This window comes from Daucus carota, chromosome 7 (assembly GCF_001625215.2).
Source record: "Daucus carota subsp. sativus chromosome 7, DH1 v3.0, whole genome shotgun sequence".
Lineage (NCBI taxonomy): Eukaryota > Viridiplantae > Streptophyta > Magnoliopsida > Apiales > Apiaceae > Daucus > Daucus carota.
This window is the reverse complement of record NC_030387.2, coordinates 3,679,238-3,692,217: the sequence shown is the minus strand read 5'-3', so window position 1 is coordinate 3,692,217 and position 12,980 is coordinate 3,679,238. Positions and strand designations below refer to the sequence as shown.

The following is a 12,980-nucleotide window of genomic DNA, read 5'->3' as shown; positions in this document are numbered from 1 at the left end:
AGATTTGAGTGAAATAATGACAACACGGAGGAGTAAGACATTTTTAAACGGAGACAATTACTAAGGTCCAACTGAAATCGAGTTTATTTATGACTAAGTGAATCAAATTTATTCTTATTCTTATTAAGTTAAGAATGATATATTCACCGGATATTCAATAATTGATATTAAATATTTTAAATATTTCAAAATTATAGATTAGATAATTGTTAAGAAAATACATTAGTATTTTATTTTATGTTTAGTTTATTAATATCTTTTGTCCTAGTCAAACGTATAGATTGAGTTGATATTTTGAATAGGGTTAATTATCAAGTTGGTCACTGAAGTGGGCTTAATGTATCAAGTTGGTCACTGAACTCAAAACGGTATCAAGATGGTCACTGAAGTGGTCATAAATATCAAACAAGTACCTTGAAATATGAGTTGAAGCACTAAAAATATTATTTATAAAGTTTTACACATTATTTTTGAATGTTACCAAAACCAAGTAAAAGGTTATGACTTCTAATATTTATGACAAAAAATTTAGATTTTATCAAATTTATTTATTATTTATATTTTATTATATAGTTATTTCTTTGTTTTAATTAAAAATAAATAATAAATAAACTTGATAAAATCTAAATTTTTTGTCATAAATATTAGAAATCATAACATTTTACTTGGTTTTGGTAACATTCAAAAATAATGTGTAAAACTTTATAAATAATATTTTTAGTGCTTCAACTCATATTTCAAGGTACTTGTTTGATATTTATGACCACTTCAGTGACCATTTTGATACCGTTTTGAGTTCAGTGACCAACTTGATACATTAAGCCCACTTCAGTGACCAACTTGATAATTAACCCATTTTGAATACGCATTACGCTATGCTTGGAGAGGTTATTTTGTTTGTAGTATGGCAATAAGCCCTTGTATGCTTTTATGCTTTTTTCATCTGAGCAGAGCAACATTTTCACAGATTGTAATCAAAATTTGTTCTCTCTAGTTTTTTCAATCAAGAAATTCTCTACACCCGTTTTCATTATCAAGTCATTTTATTGCCCATCATCGTGCTATCAAAGCCCTAATGCTTAACCTTTAAAAACAATTTGTTCTCGTGTTCTTGTTGCAAGTTATCATGTCTTCAAGAGTCACTTATCTAGAGATGATGACACCACTGTTTCTTCATCCTTTAGACCATGCCAACTCGATTCCAGTCGAAAAGCTACAAGTTCTTCCGACTATAGAAGCCGACAATGTTCGATAGAGATCAGTCGTTCTTTCAAGCATAAACTAGGTTTCGTCACAGGTACGGTCCTTCTTCCAACTGATGATGAAACAAAGGGCAGAATTGTGAGAAAATTGCAATAACATGGTCGAAAGCTTGGTTGACTAGCAATGTTTCACCCACTATCAAGAAATCTATAATGTATACAGTGGCGGATCCATGATTTTGACAAGGGGAGGCTTCACTAATATTAAAAAAAAATTATAAAAGTCTTAAAGATCTCAAATACATAATATTCCTTAATTATTTTTATACATTGTCACAAGGAGGTAATTGCATTCTTTCAGATGCCATTTCTTGAAAACGATCTAAAATTAATTCACTATTGATCTTTGCAAATACATCCTTCTCGATGTATACCACCAAGCTATCATTCATCCATTCATTTCCCATTCGATTTTGCAAATCAGTCTTGACGATATTCATTGCAGAAAATACTCTTTCAACAGAAGCATTTGCCAAAGGTAAAAGTAATGCTAATTCAGTCAAACGATACACCAATGGATATGTGCAAGACTTCTTAGTAGCTGCCAATTTTTTTTGCAAGAGTTCCCAAATCTCCGATACTAGAAAATTCGTGATCTCTCTTGACATCATAAATATACATGTCTAATTGATTGCGAATCATTAGAAGTTCTGTCCATAAAAAATCATCCGGATAAAGATTAGCAAGATGCACTAGTTTATCAACATCAAAGGCAGAATATGAATCTTTAGGATCAAGACAAGCTACTGAAAGAAGCAAGTATGTACTTGTTTCTGGAAACCGGTTATCCAACTCTTGTGAAATTTAATCAACCACCTAAATTGCAAATGATAAATAGTTATATTAATAAAGAGATAATGTATTGAGAAAAACACAATTGAAATGGACTAGGTAAATTACCTCACATGGTGTATCCGCCACTGAATGTATATGTCTAGGGCTAAAGATATTTGGACCCATCTTGAAAAGCGGTTTTAATTGACTAATGGTACTCACAAATACAAGTTGTGTCGCGATCTTTATAATCTAAAACAACTTACTCTTCAGTCACTAAGTATTACACTAATATGAAAACTGTTTGGGAAGAACTAGATACTTTAATACTGTTGCCTGATGTGTTACATGTTCAACAAATTTTATGCAATATCTTAAAGATACAATTTAGCCAATCCTTTTTAGAGTATCTCCAACGGGGTTAACTAAAATTGGTTGGGAATTTGGACTTGAAAGATATTGTGTAAAATTTGTTGAATATGTAAGACATTGTGCTTCGATGTTACTGGTTATATTGTTTGGTTATGTTTTAAAAATAGTATGTTATTAATATTTTAGTTTGTTGTAAATAAAATATATCATTTTAATATGATGATAAATGATTGAAATCTTATTATAATTTTCTTGTAGGTCGTAGATATTCGACAAATATAACCAATAGAAGGATGTTGGCTATATTTATAGACAACGAGAATATAGCATTAAACGGATTTTTTTTACATAATCTCTATATTTTTTTATTTATAGGATGTATTAATGATTATTAAGTAAAAGTTCTACATGGTTTGGAATGCTCTAACGGTGCCGGGTATAAAAGATTGATTAAATTGGACATGTAAAATATTATGTAAAATTTGTCGAGCCTGTATGACATTCTGCTTCAATAGTACTAACTATATTGATTGACTATATTTTAAAAATGATCGTGTGTGCTCATTATTTTCCAAACTCAGATTTTCTAAATGCTAAGCTTGGTGCAAACCCGAGCTATGTGTGGCGAAGCATCCTTGAATCTCAGAATGTGGTTAATCAGGGATGTCGACGGAGAATTGGGGGATGTGCAAAGTACACAAGTATGGCATGTACCGTGGGCTCGTGGCTACCTTGCAGAGAGAATGGTAATCTTATAACGGTCATGCCTGAAGAATTGAAGAATATAACAGTTCGTAGCTTATTTGATGAGAATCGGAGGGAGTGGGATGATGATATTCTTCGGGATATTTGTAATGACAAATATAGAGGTCTTATCCAGCAAATATCTATTCCAAGAAGAAGTACGGCAAACTCCTGGATGTGAATATTTGACGTAAAAGGTAAGTTTACCGTGGGAAGTTGTTATAGACAATTACATGGTGAAAATGCTTGTCCTGATAGAGCTTTTTGGAACAACTGTGGAATTTAAAATTACCAGGAGAGGTGGTTAACTTTTTATGGCGAGCATATCGTAAATGTTTGCCTACAACTGCTGAAATGGTGAAAAAGAATGTGAACATTAATATGGTTTGTACATGGTGCCATGCGTATATAGAAGATGACAAACATGTTTTGTTTGAGTGTATTTGCAGTTGATGTGTAGGATACTATAGGATTGAGAAGTTTGATTACATTGAGAACAAACGATTCAATAATGACAGCTCTACCGTGGATCTTTCAGGCGGGGAATAAGGAACAGATAGGCCTGGTGGATCTGATATATTGGAATCTATAGAATCGAAGGAACTGTTGGGTGTGGGATCGAGTAAATACATCTACGTTCGGTATGAAATCTAGGATTTGTCATATGCTTGCAGAGTGTGGAACAAAACTCAGGTGGAGAAGTAGAAAGGAGCAGCATATCATCTGGGAGTTGGTTGTGTTGCTCGGGATGAAAAAGGTCATTTTTACGAGCTAAATATGCTGCAATTCAAGAAAGTGTGCAGCCCTAATAAGCAAATGCAATAAGTCTGAGGGAAGCATTGTCTTGGATAAAGGCCTGGAGGAGTACTAAGCGCATGTTTGAGTGTGACGCTAAGTTAGTGGTCGATACAGTGAATGGAGATCGAGGAAACTATATTTTGATATGATTATTAAAGATTATATTGATATAATTAAACACTTTGATTAAGTGTTAGTGGTTTTTGTTTATAGGTCTACAAATAATGTGCCCAATTTGTTAGCAAAGGCTGCATTTTCTATGTCATGTCTGCAGGAGCGTGGTTACATACTGCTACAGAGTTCATTACATGTATTCTTGCTTCAGAGGAAGTTTAATCTATGCAAGTTCGTTGCTTTCAAAATAAAAAAATAATATATAATTATTATTTTAAGTTGTTATATATTGAGTATATTATTTTAATATGATAATAGATAATGTCAAATCTTGCTAAGAGCATCTCCAACCATCTAAACCCCTTGGCTAAAAGGTGAGTTGGCATACTTAAAATAAAAAGATATAGCCAACAGCTTCAAAAACTGAACTCCAACCATGATCAACTGTTATCTATAAATTTAGCCAACCTCCTATGGATGGCTAAATTTGTCGAACCTCTACAGGTCTGTAAGAAAATCTGTAGGAAGATTGTACATCATTTATTACCATATTAAACTGATATATTCTATTTTAACAATTTAAAATATTAATAACATACTATTTTTAAATTATAGGAAACCAATATAGCCAGTACCATTGAAGCAAAATATCCTACAGGTTCAGTAAAGTTTACATAATGTCTTACACGTCCACTTTAGCCAACGATTATAGCCAACACCGTTGGAGATGCTCTAAATCTTTAGAATTTGACCAAATATAGGCAACATATGGAGATTAACTATAGTTACAGACAAGTATATGTCCATTAAAGTTAGACTATTTTTTTATATAATCTTTATATTTTTTATTTATAAACATATTAATGATTTTTAGACAAGAATTTTATAGGATTATAAATGCTAAAGCAACAGACCTGGAGATGCCCCTGTATAATTCAATGAATGATGTGTACATGTGCACACATTGAGCATAAAATTTTATAAATTTCCCTTTTTTTGATTGATTTACACTTTTGAATAATAGTGGACTTTCTGTACCAACTACATCAATAAAAAAACATCTAAAATTCATTGATTTTAGTGTTTAGTATATGCACACGAGAACAAAAGACAAATCCATAATCTGAAGTGTAATTAACCATACTAATCACACGGGATAATTTCGGACCAACGAAGTAAACAAACACCAACCAAAAAACCTCAGCGGACGCTTGCCAGTTAAGACAACGTAGGTACACTGTAGATTTCATTCTTTACTGTTTCTCATCTTTCAATTGTATCACTCTTTCCATATGACCATCCACTATACTATATAGACACACATACACAGAGATGCATCCCCCAGAGTCATTCTAGACTGCTGTGGCAACACAAGTCACTGTTGCAAAACCAATCCTTAACCTCTCAATCTTTGTCATATTCTAGCATACTCTTATAATCCTGTCCATTTATTCCTCATCTTGTCACTTATATACTATACCCCTTTCAAGGGTTTAAAGTTTCACTTATCCCTTTTATCTTGGGTTTCTTTAGTTCTTGACTACTTTCCCTTTTTAGAAACTCTGCTAAGAGGGTTTTGTGGTTAGGGGGTTTAGTTGAGATTTATGTCTGCAGGGCTTGAGGTGGTTGCAGTTTCAGCTTTCTTTGGTTTCTTGGTTTCATTTGGTGCTGGTTTTGCTGGTTTGGTGAGCTGCTGTCGTCATCCTTTCGTCACGGTTTCGATGCGTTTGAGGCCTAAGAGGTATGGTTTTGTTGATTCTTGTTGGTTATTTTTGTGGTTTGTCTTAAACCCTGATGTTTTGTGTGGATATTTGTGATGGGTTTTCTGGGATTAGTCTTAAACCCTGTTGTTTTGTTATATTTGTGTATGTTTGTGAAGGGGTTTTTGTGATTTGGTTTATATTTGTTGTTTGTGTATATGTGTATGTGATGGGTTTTCAATTATGTGGATAGTTGTTGAATTTTGGAGTGGATGAGAAGATGTTTATGGTTTTTCTGTGTGTGTTTTTGCAGGACTTGTTCTGGAGTAGAGTGTTTTGGGGGTTTTGTAATAATGAAATATTTCTATCTTTTCTTGTTCTTAAGAGGGCCTTTTACTTGATCCGGTGTTGAATTTGGGAAGCAGATAGTGTTATTTTACAGTTATAGTTCGTTTTGTTTTGTTTCGAGCAATTACATATTACTGGCATCTTTTGAGGGGTTTTGGAGTGAGGGTTTTTGGAGTAAGGGAAGAATGCCTGAGTTTAATAGAGAAATGCAACCTTATCAGGAAAGCTTTGATAAGAAATTCAGGAAACAGCCAGATTCTACCAAGGAATCATCAAGAATTATGAGAAAAATACGAATAATCTGTAATGATCCTGATATGACTGACTCATCGGATGATGAGAGGAGCAACAATGTGAAGAAGAGTGAGCCTTATGGCCCAAAGCGTATTGTGAGAGAGATTAGGCTCCCGATTGATGGTTCTGGTAAGCCATTAAACTCGTCGGCAACAGAAAGTTCTTGTCAAGATAACAACAGTAAGAATACCAAGAAGAAAAGGGTGATGGCAAAAGCTCCTTCTCAACCCCAACGTTCTTACACAACATACAGAGGGGTTCGACAGCGTAAATGGGGTAAATGGGCTGCTGAAATCCGTGATCCTTGTCAGAGAAAGAGGATTTGGTTGGGTACTTATGATACTGCAGAAGCAGCTTCCAGGGCTTATGAGTTAAAAAAGCTGGAGTTTGAAGCGTTGGTTGTACCTCCTTTCTCTGGGAATAGTTCTAAAAATTTAACTGCTTTAGACCAGCATCTAATTCAGCCTGCTCGTTCTGAAGAATCTTGGAGTATAGTTACTCCAACATCCTCATCTTCAGTACTCAAATCTAGGTCATCAGCTAAAGAATTTGTTTGTGTCGATAAGCATACAGCTGTTGAGGAGGGCGAGACATTAACACTGGCTGAGATTGGGAAAAGTCTAGACTTAGGTTTTGAGCTTGGTCCTGAAATAGGGAATGGACAGGACGGTGAAATGAAGCTCAGTTCTGAGACTGGAGAAGAACTGGGCATGGGAATGGAGCTCGATTATCTCTTCTTGGATGATTTTGCCAAACCGCTTGATGAGTTTGGAAGTCTTGAGGATCTCCAAATCTTTGGGCTTGATAATACTGAACTCAGTGGTTTGCCTGACTGGGATTTTAATGAACTTGACGGTGAAGAACTTACTTGGAAGAATGAATCAAGAATTGAGGAACGCACTCTGATCGTCTGATTATGAAAAACAACCCTCCAACATAGCATGCCTATAAATTTTGCAGCTAATAGGAATGAGTTTTAGTACAAGTAATTACGCATCTATAGTTCTAGCGAGTGTTTATCAGGAACTTTTAAGATAAATGTTCCCGAAGGAATAGTTTTGTACGTTGAGTGTTTTTTTCTGTCTTATATGTTAAATGCCTGCCCTTAAATAGTTTGAGGAAAGATGTCCTTAAGGTTGCCGATGTAGACCTATAGCAAGGGTTTAACAGACTTGTAACACAGTGCTCTCTTGCACACCTATCTTTCTATTTCCGCTATGAAATGAAATTTTATATTGCGAGTAAGCATTAATATAACTTGCTTCAAGTCATACTATATTGCAGTTGTTTTTTTGAACTCTGATGGATGCTCCCGGATGCTGGCTGTTGTTTTCGTTGTATTTTTGAACTCAGATCAATGCTCAAGTACACAGGGCTGTTTGTTAGAGTATTCTCTGGCCTTGTCTATCAGTGTAGAGATTTCTGTTGTGTATTTATGTTTTGCTGACTGGTGGACTCAGTTCTATGTTGGGAATTAGTTTAAATTTCAGCTCTTAAAAGTAAATATGATACCAATGCCATGACTCACGAGGCTCTCTTCATCCTTTTTGGACTTTGTTAACTGTGTTGTCCTTTTTCTTCTGATATTTCAAATATTTCAAGCTCCGAGACTTGCACGTTTTAATTTTTTCTTCTTTTTGTATTTTTCTATTTTCCACTAGAATGACTTGAATTCGAAAGAACAAGCATCGGTACTGAGCAGGCGACATTTCTCTTCTAGCATGTCAAGTACTATTCGTCTTGATTTGGCCTAGTGCTCTGTTTTCAATATCCGAGAGCATCAAGTTCTATTTCGGAATGTCGACAATCTAACATGATATCAGAACTGAAGTTTGGAGTCACAGGCGGTGTTTGTTTATAATTTAAAAGCCCAGCTTATTAATTTATAAGATAAAAGTATTTATTCGTACTGTTTGTATAAAAAGTGAAGAAGTACATGTAAAAACTTAAGAATACCACTTTTTCTTTCAGGGCTTCTACTTCTCTCCCAAGCACTCTAATCACTTATAAATCTTAATTTCCTTCTAATTTCTACTTGCTTGTCACTTGTACTTCACCTTTTTTAATTAAGCAGGAAGCTCGTGACCAAACAGCCCCATAAACTTTTTCTCCGCATGATATCAGACTTTAAATTCAGAAAATGTATATATATATATATGACTTATACCGGAAACAAACATGCTTAAGAGGAGTCCAGTAATAACTTAAACAGGAAATCCACTGCCGAAAGATGCAAACAAAGACAAGTAAACAAAAAGAAAATTGCATGCCGAATCGGTGCAAAGTTTTTACCAAGCTTTGGCTCCAAATCATGAGTTACTTTTTTTTTTTCACATGTTGAATTTGTCAAAATTTGCATGTGAATGATTAGGTGTTTGATCTGCAAGGTCATGTAATACAATTGAATCGTATATTTATTATGTCTCACAATTTTAGTTTTAGAGGATGAATAGTCAACGCTAAACGACCTAACCTTTTTTTTAAAGGTCTCGGGCTGCATGAATCAGTAGCTAGCCACGCGGGTTTATTTGACTCAGTTGCGCTTATGTAAGAGCATCTCCAACGGCGTTGGCTATAATCGTTGGCTAAATTGGACCACATTATGTAAAATTTGCTGAACGTGTAGGACATTTTGCTTCAATGGTACTTGCTATATTGGTTGGATATAATTTAAAAATAGTATGTTATTAATATTTTAAATTGTTAAAATAGAATATATCAGTTCAATATGGTAATAAATGATGTACAATCTTCCTACAGATTTTCTTACAGACCTGTAGAGGTTCGACAAATTTAGCCATCCATAGGAGGTTGGCTAAATTTATGGACAACAGCTGATCATGGTTGGAGTTCAGTTTTTGGAGCTGTTGACTATATCTTTTTATTTTAAGTATGTCAACTCACCTTTTAGCCAAGGGGTTTAGATGGTTGGAGATGCTCTAAGTAAACATCTGAATCAGCTTCTTTTTCTTTGTATTTGTATTTTCGTGTTAATTTGCCCCCTGTCATGGCACTAATCAACTGGACAAGCAGACCGCAAATTGTTTTAGGTTTATGTCGTTCCACGTTTTTGTCTGTTGTCATCAATCTTCTTTATGACGTGATAACCTCTTCGTGATAACCTTTTTGTCCGTAGATTATCTAAATAAACTCTTAAACTCACATTTCGGCAAAACTGTCATGATAACTATCTAAATCATAGCGCATCTCAAATTTCCTAATCATTAAAGTAAGTCCAATAAGTTAACTAAATGAACTCTTAAACTCATATTTAGATAATTGTATCAAAAAAAAGGTACTCCAACATTATCCTAATGATGCACATTTCCAAATTTTCTAATCATTATCTATTTTGGTTATTTTTAGGTAACCTCTAACCATTACGTATATAATATTTATGGATAAAAAATTCATCTCCCTCGTTCTTTCTTTATCATTTCCCTCCTTTCCATCATCCTTTCTCTCAAATTTATTATTAAAATAATAATAGTGACAAAAAAAAAAATAAGAATTTTTACTAGAGTTGATAATGAAAATAGATTTTTTAAATCACTAGAAAATCACTAAGACTCGCTAGGACTTAATATTTTATATTATTGATAAGTAATGAGATAGATAACCTACTGAACTCGCTCATGTTTTTACTGTAAGTGCGAGTTGAGGTATCCTACCAAAATATCAGACTAGTGATGATATTTCAAAATTCTATATTTTCATTCATATTCGGAATATTAAAAACATTTAAGGGTGTATTCAATTGGATTTTAATGGATTGTATGTGATTTTGATTTTGTGCAGATTGTTGATAAAATGTTGTAGAGTTGATTTCTTTTGGATTTAAACACATTAGTCTTTAAAATCTCATGATTTGGTGATATTTCAAAAAATTTAAAATACACTGCGCAATGCCACAAAATCCATCATTTTAATAAATCCAAAAAAATCCATCAGCATTTGAATACCATCAGATTTTAATGGATTTTAAAAAATCTCGATTGAATACCATCAGATTTTTTGTCATAATTTAAAATTCTAACTAAATACCACCAGATTTTGTAGTATATTTTAAAATCACACAATACAATACCTCAAGATTTTAATAGATATTAAACAATCTCAATTGAATACCATCATATTTTAAAAATAAAAAAGATCTTTTAAAATATCATATTGTCTAAATTTTTTTTCAATACACCTGGTCCATTTTATAAAATAATTTTTTTTGATAAATGAGTTAATTTAATAATAAAAAGTCATACGACATCTACATAAATAGTCGTGTCGAACAAACAAAATACAGAAACAATCACTGATTAATCCATTCTTCTTGGTTAACGTGATTGGTTGAAGATGATTTATACACATGCTTCGCCACTTTTTCTTCCGTCATAACTAGTTTGAGTTATCACTAGTTTGAGTTATCAATTGAGAATGCAATCCCTTAACATCTTTTATTACTAAATCAAGCATCATACTCACACAAACGGTAAGAAAATAACAAAACTCACGCAAATGGTGAGACAACAATAAAACCAAAACCAAACGTGACAATCTAGCAACCAAATACGTAAATGAAATATTAGCTAAACCAACGCAATCCTTAGATCTACGGAACAAATCCACAAAAATAAGTTAACTCGGATCACTTTCGAGAATAAAATCACTGAGAAGAAAGAAAAACCTGTAGCTTTGTGAAATTGAGATCTGAGAAAAAGAAGGTCAAATCGGAAAAAACTTTGAATCCTTAGATCAGAAAAAGACAAATTAATGTCAAAAAAATTTTTTATTGAAAGAAGGAAGAAACACAAAAAAATAAAAGGTTTGGGGCATTCCATCGGTAGAGATCCGATGGAAGCCCGGCGAAAGAGGAGAGAAAAATAGGGAGAGAAAGAACAGAGAAAAACAGGGTTTTCATTTTATAAAATATTATTTTCTGAAATTGGTTGACATTTTATTTTCCAGAAAGTACAAAGACCACCTCAATTTGTTCACTGTATTTTAAGTTGGGCTTTAGCTGCCTGAGATTTTACCAGGGGGAGCGTCTGTTTCTTTTGCAAGCCCATGCATCATTCGTGAACCCGAGAACAATCTTACTTGCAGCCTTCAACTAAAGAAGCATCTCAGGCTCTATCATAAGCACAAATATGTAATCCACAAGCTTCTGCCTTGACACTTGGAAAAGCCTGGCCCAACTTGAATTTGCAAGGAGCAACCTCCGAAATTTTCTACGAAGACCACATATTAAATTTTGTTAGTGATTTTTTATTTCATTCTTTTCCCATTTTATCTGCGACTTAAATGATCTAATTATACATTCAGACCAACTGAAACAACACACAAGTCTTGCTTTGTTAAGAAGATTGAAGATGATATGTTTCATCAACTTATAGAATTTTTTTAATATCTTAAAAGGGAAGATGTCGATACGTGCATTCAAGGCTATAATTCGAGCCGAAACGGCCGAGTTTCAAACTGAGCCTAATTTGAGTCAAGTTTAATCGAGTCGAGCCGAGCCGAGCCGGCTTGTTTAACTAATCGAGCCTAAATTTTTGCCCGAACTTGACTCGTTTAATATCACGAGTCGAGATTAAACAAGCCGGTTTTAACGAGTCGAGTGAGCCAGCTCGTATAATTTTACACTTAATCGAGTCTAAACCTCTACTCGAACTCTCGGCTCGTTTAATTTCACGAGTCGAGCCGACTCGTTTAATTAAACAAGCCAGAACCTTTGCACAAATTCGGCTCGTTTAACGAGTCGAGTCGAGCCCATTTAAACGAGTTCGAGCCAGGCGAGCTCGTGAGCCGCCCGACTCGAATTACGTGCACTGCTGGCCTTAACAGGCATTGAGTAATCTGCAATACATTAGGTGCAGAATCAGCGGCACGAAAGAACATTTTTTTGACAGAGACGAAACATAAAGTCCCAAGTCAAGAATCTGATTCAGTATTTACACACACATACAAGTATACAACACATGTTGTGTTGGACTTGTAGTGAGCTAGGCATTTATAAATATGCACTGGCCACGTACTCATGGCCTTGTTGAAAATCAAAGCTAAGCTTTGTAACGCGTTTACTATTTACTTAAAGCAAGAGCTTGCCGGTGGCTTCATAGTTTATACATGAGACTTTGAAGAATGTTCATACATGCAAACCACTACTCTTTTACCAACCTCCCAGCACCCAGAGTGTATGCATGAGTACCTAAGTCGGACCGGAGTCAGAATTGCGAAATAGTCGGGACTAAAATTTGTAAGATAAAACGTGATTTGAAATAAAAAAATCACATAATTTTCATGTTCTTTCGGGATAATTTGGTCTTCTCTGATTCGGTGACAAACATACATGAACGAATTAATAATATCTGATATTAGCACCGAAATGATGTGCCCAAAACGAAGAATTAAAGTAATAATTCGTGTTGAAGGTCAAATGGATATTGAATTTCTTGACATTAGGTAGTTGAGAAGTTGACACTCTACAGTTTGGTCAGTGCATGCCATTTCTCTCCACAGATTTCTTCTCTCTAATCTCTATTAAATATCTTTTTTTTTTCGTGCTTACATTTGTCAA

General features: G+C 34.1%; 1 protein-coding gene across 1 annotated transcript; it reads left to right on the top strand.

Moving 5' to 3' along the window:
- Window positions 1–5,241: 5,241 nt before the first annotated feature.
- LOC108193241 (ethylene-responsive transcription factor ERF118) lies at window positions 5,242–7,651 on the top strand. Its single transcript, XM_017359821.2, has 2 exons — window positions 5,242–5,805; window positions 6,078–7,651. The coding sequence occupies exon 2, from the start codon at window positions 6,298–6,300 to the stop codon at window positions 7,318–7,320; it is 1,023 nt and encodes a 340-aa protein (XP_017215310.1). The 5' UTR covers window positions 5,242–5,805; window positions 6,078–6,297; the 3' UTR covers window positions 7,321–7,651.
- Window positions 7,652–12,980: the final 5,329 nt, after the last annotated feature.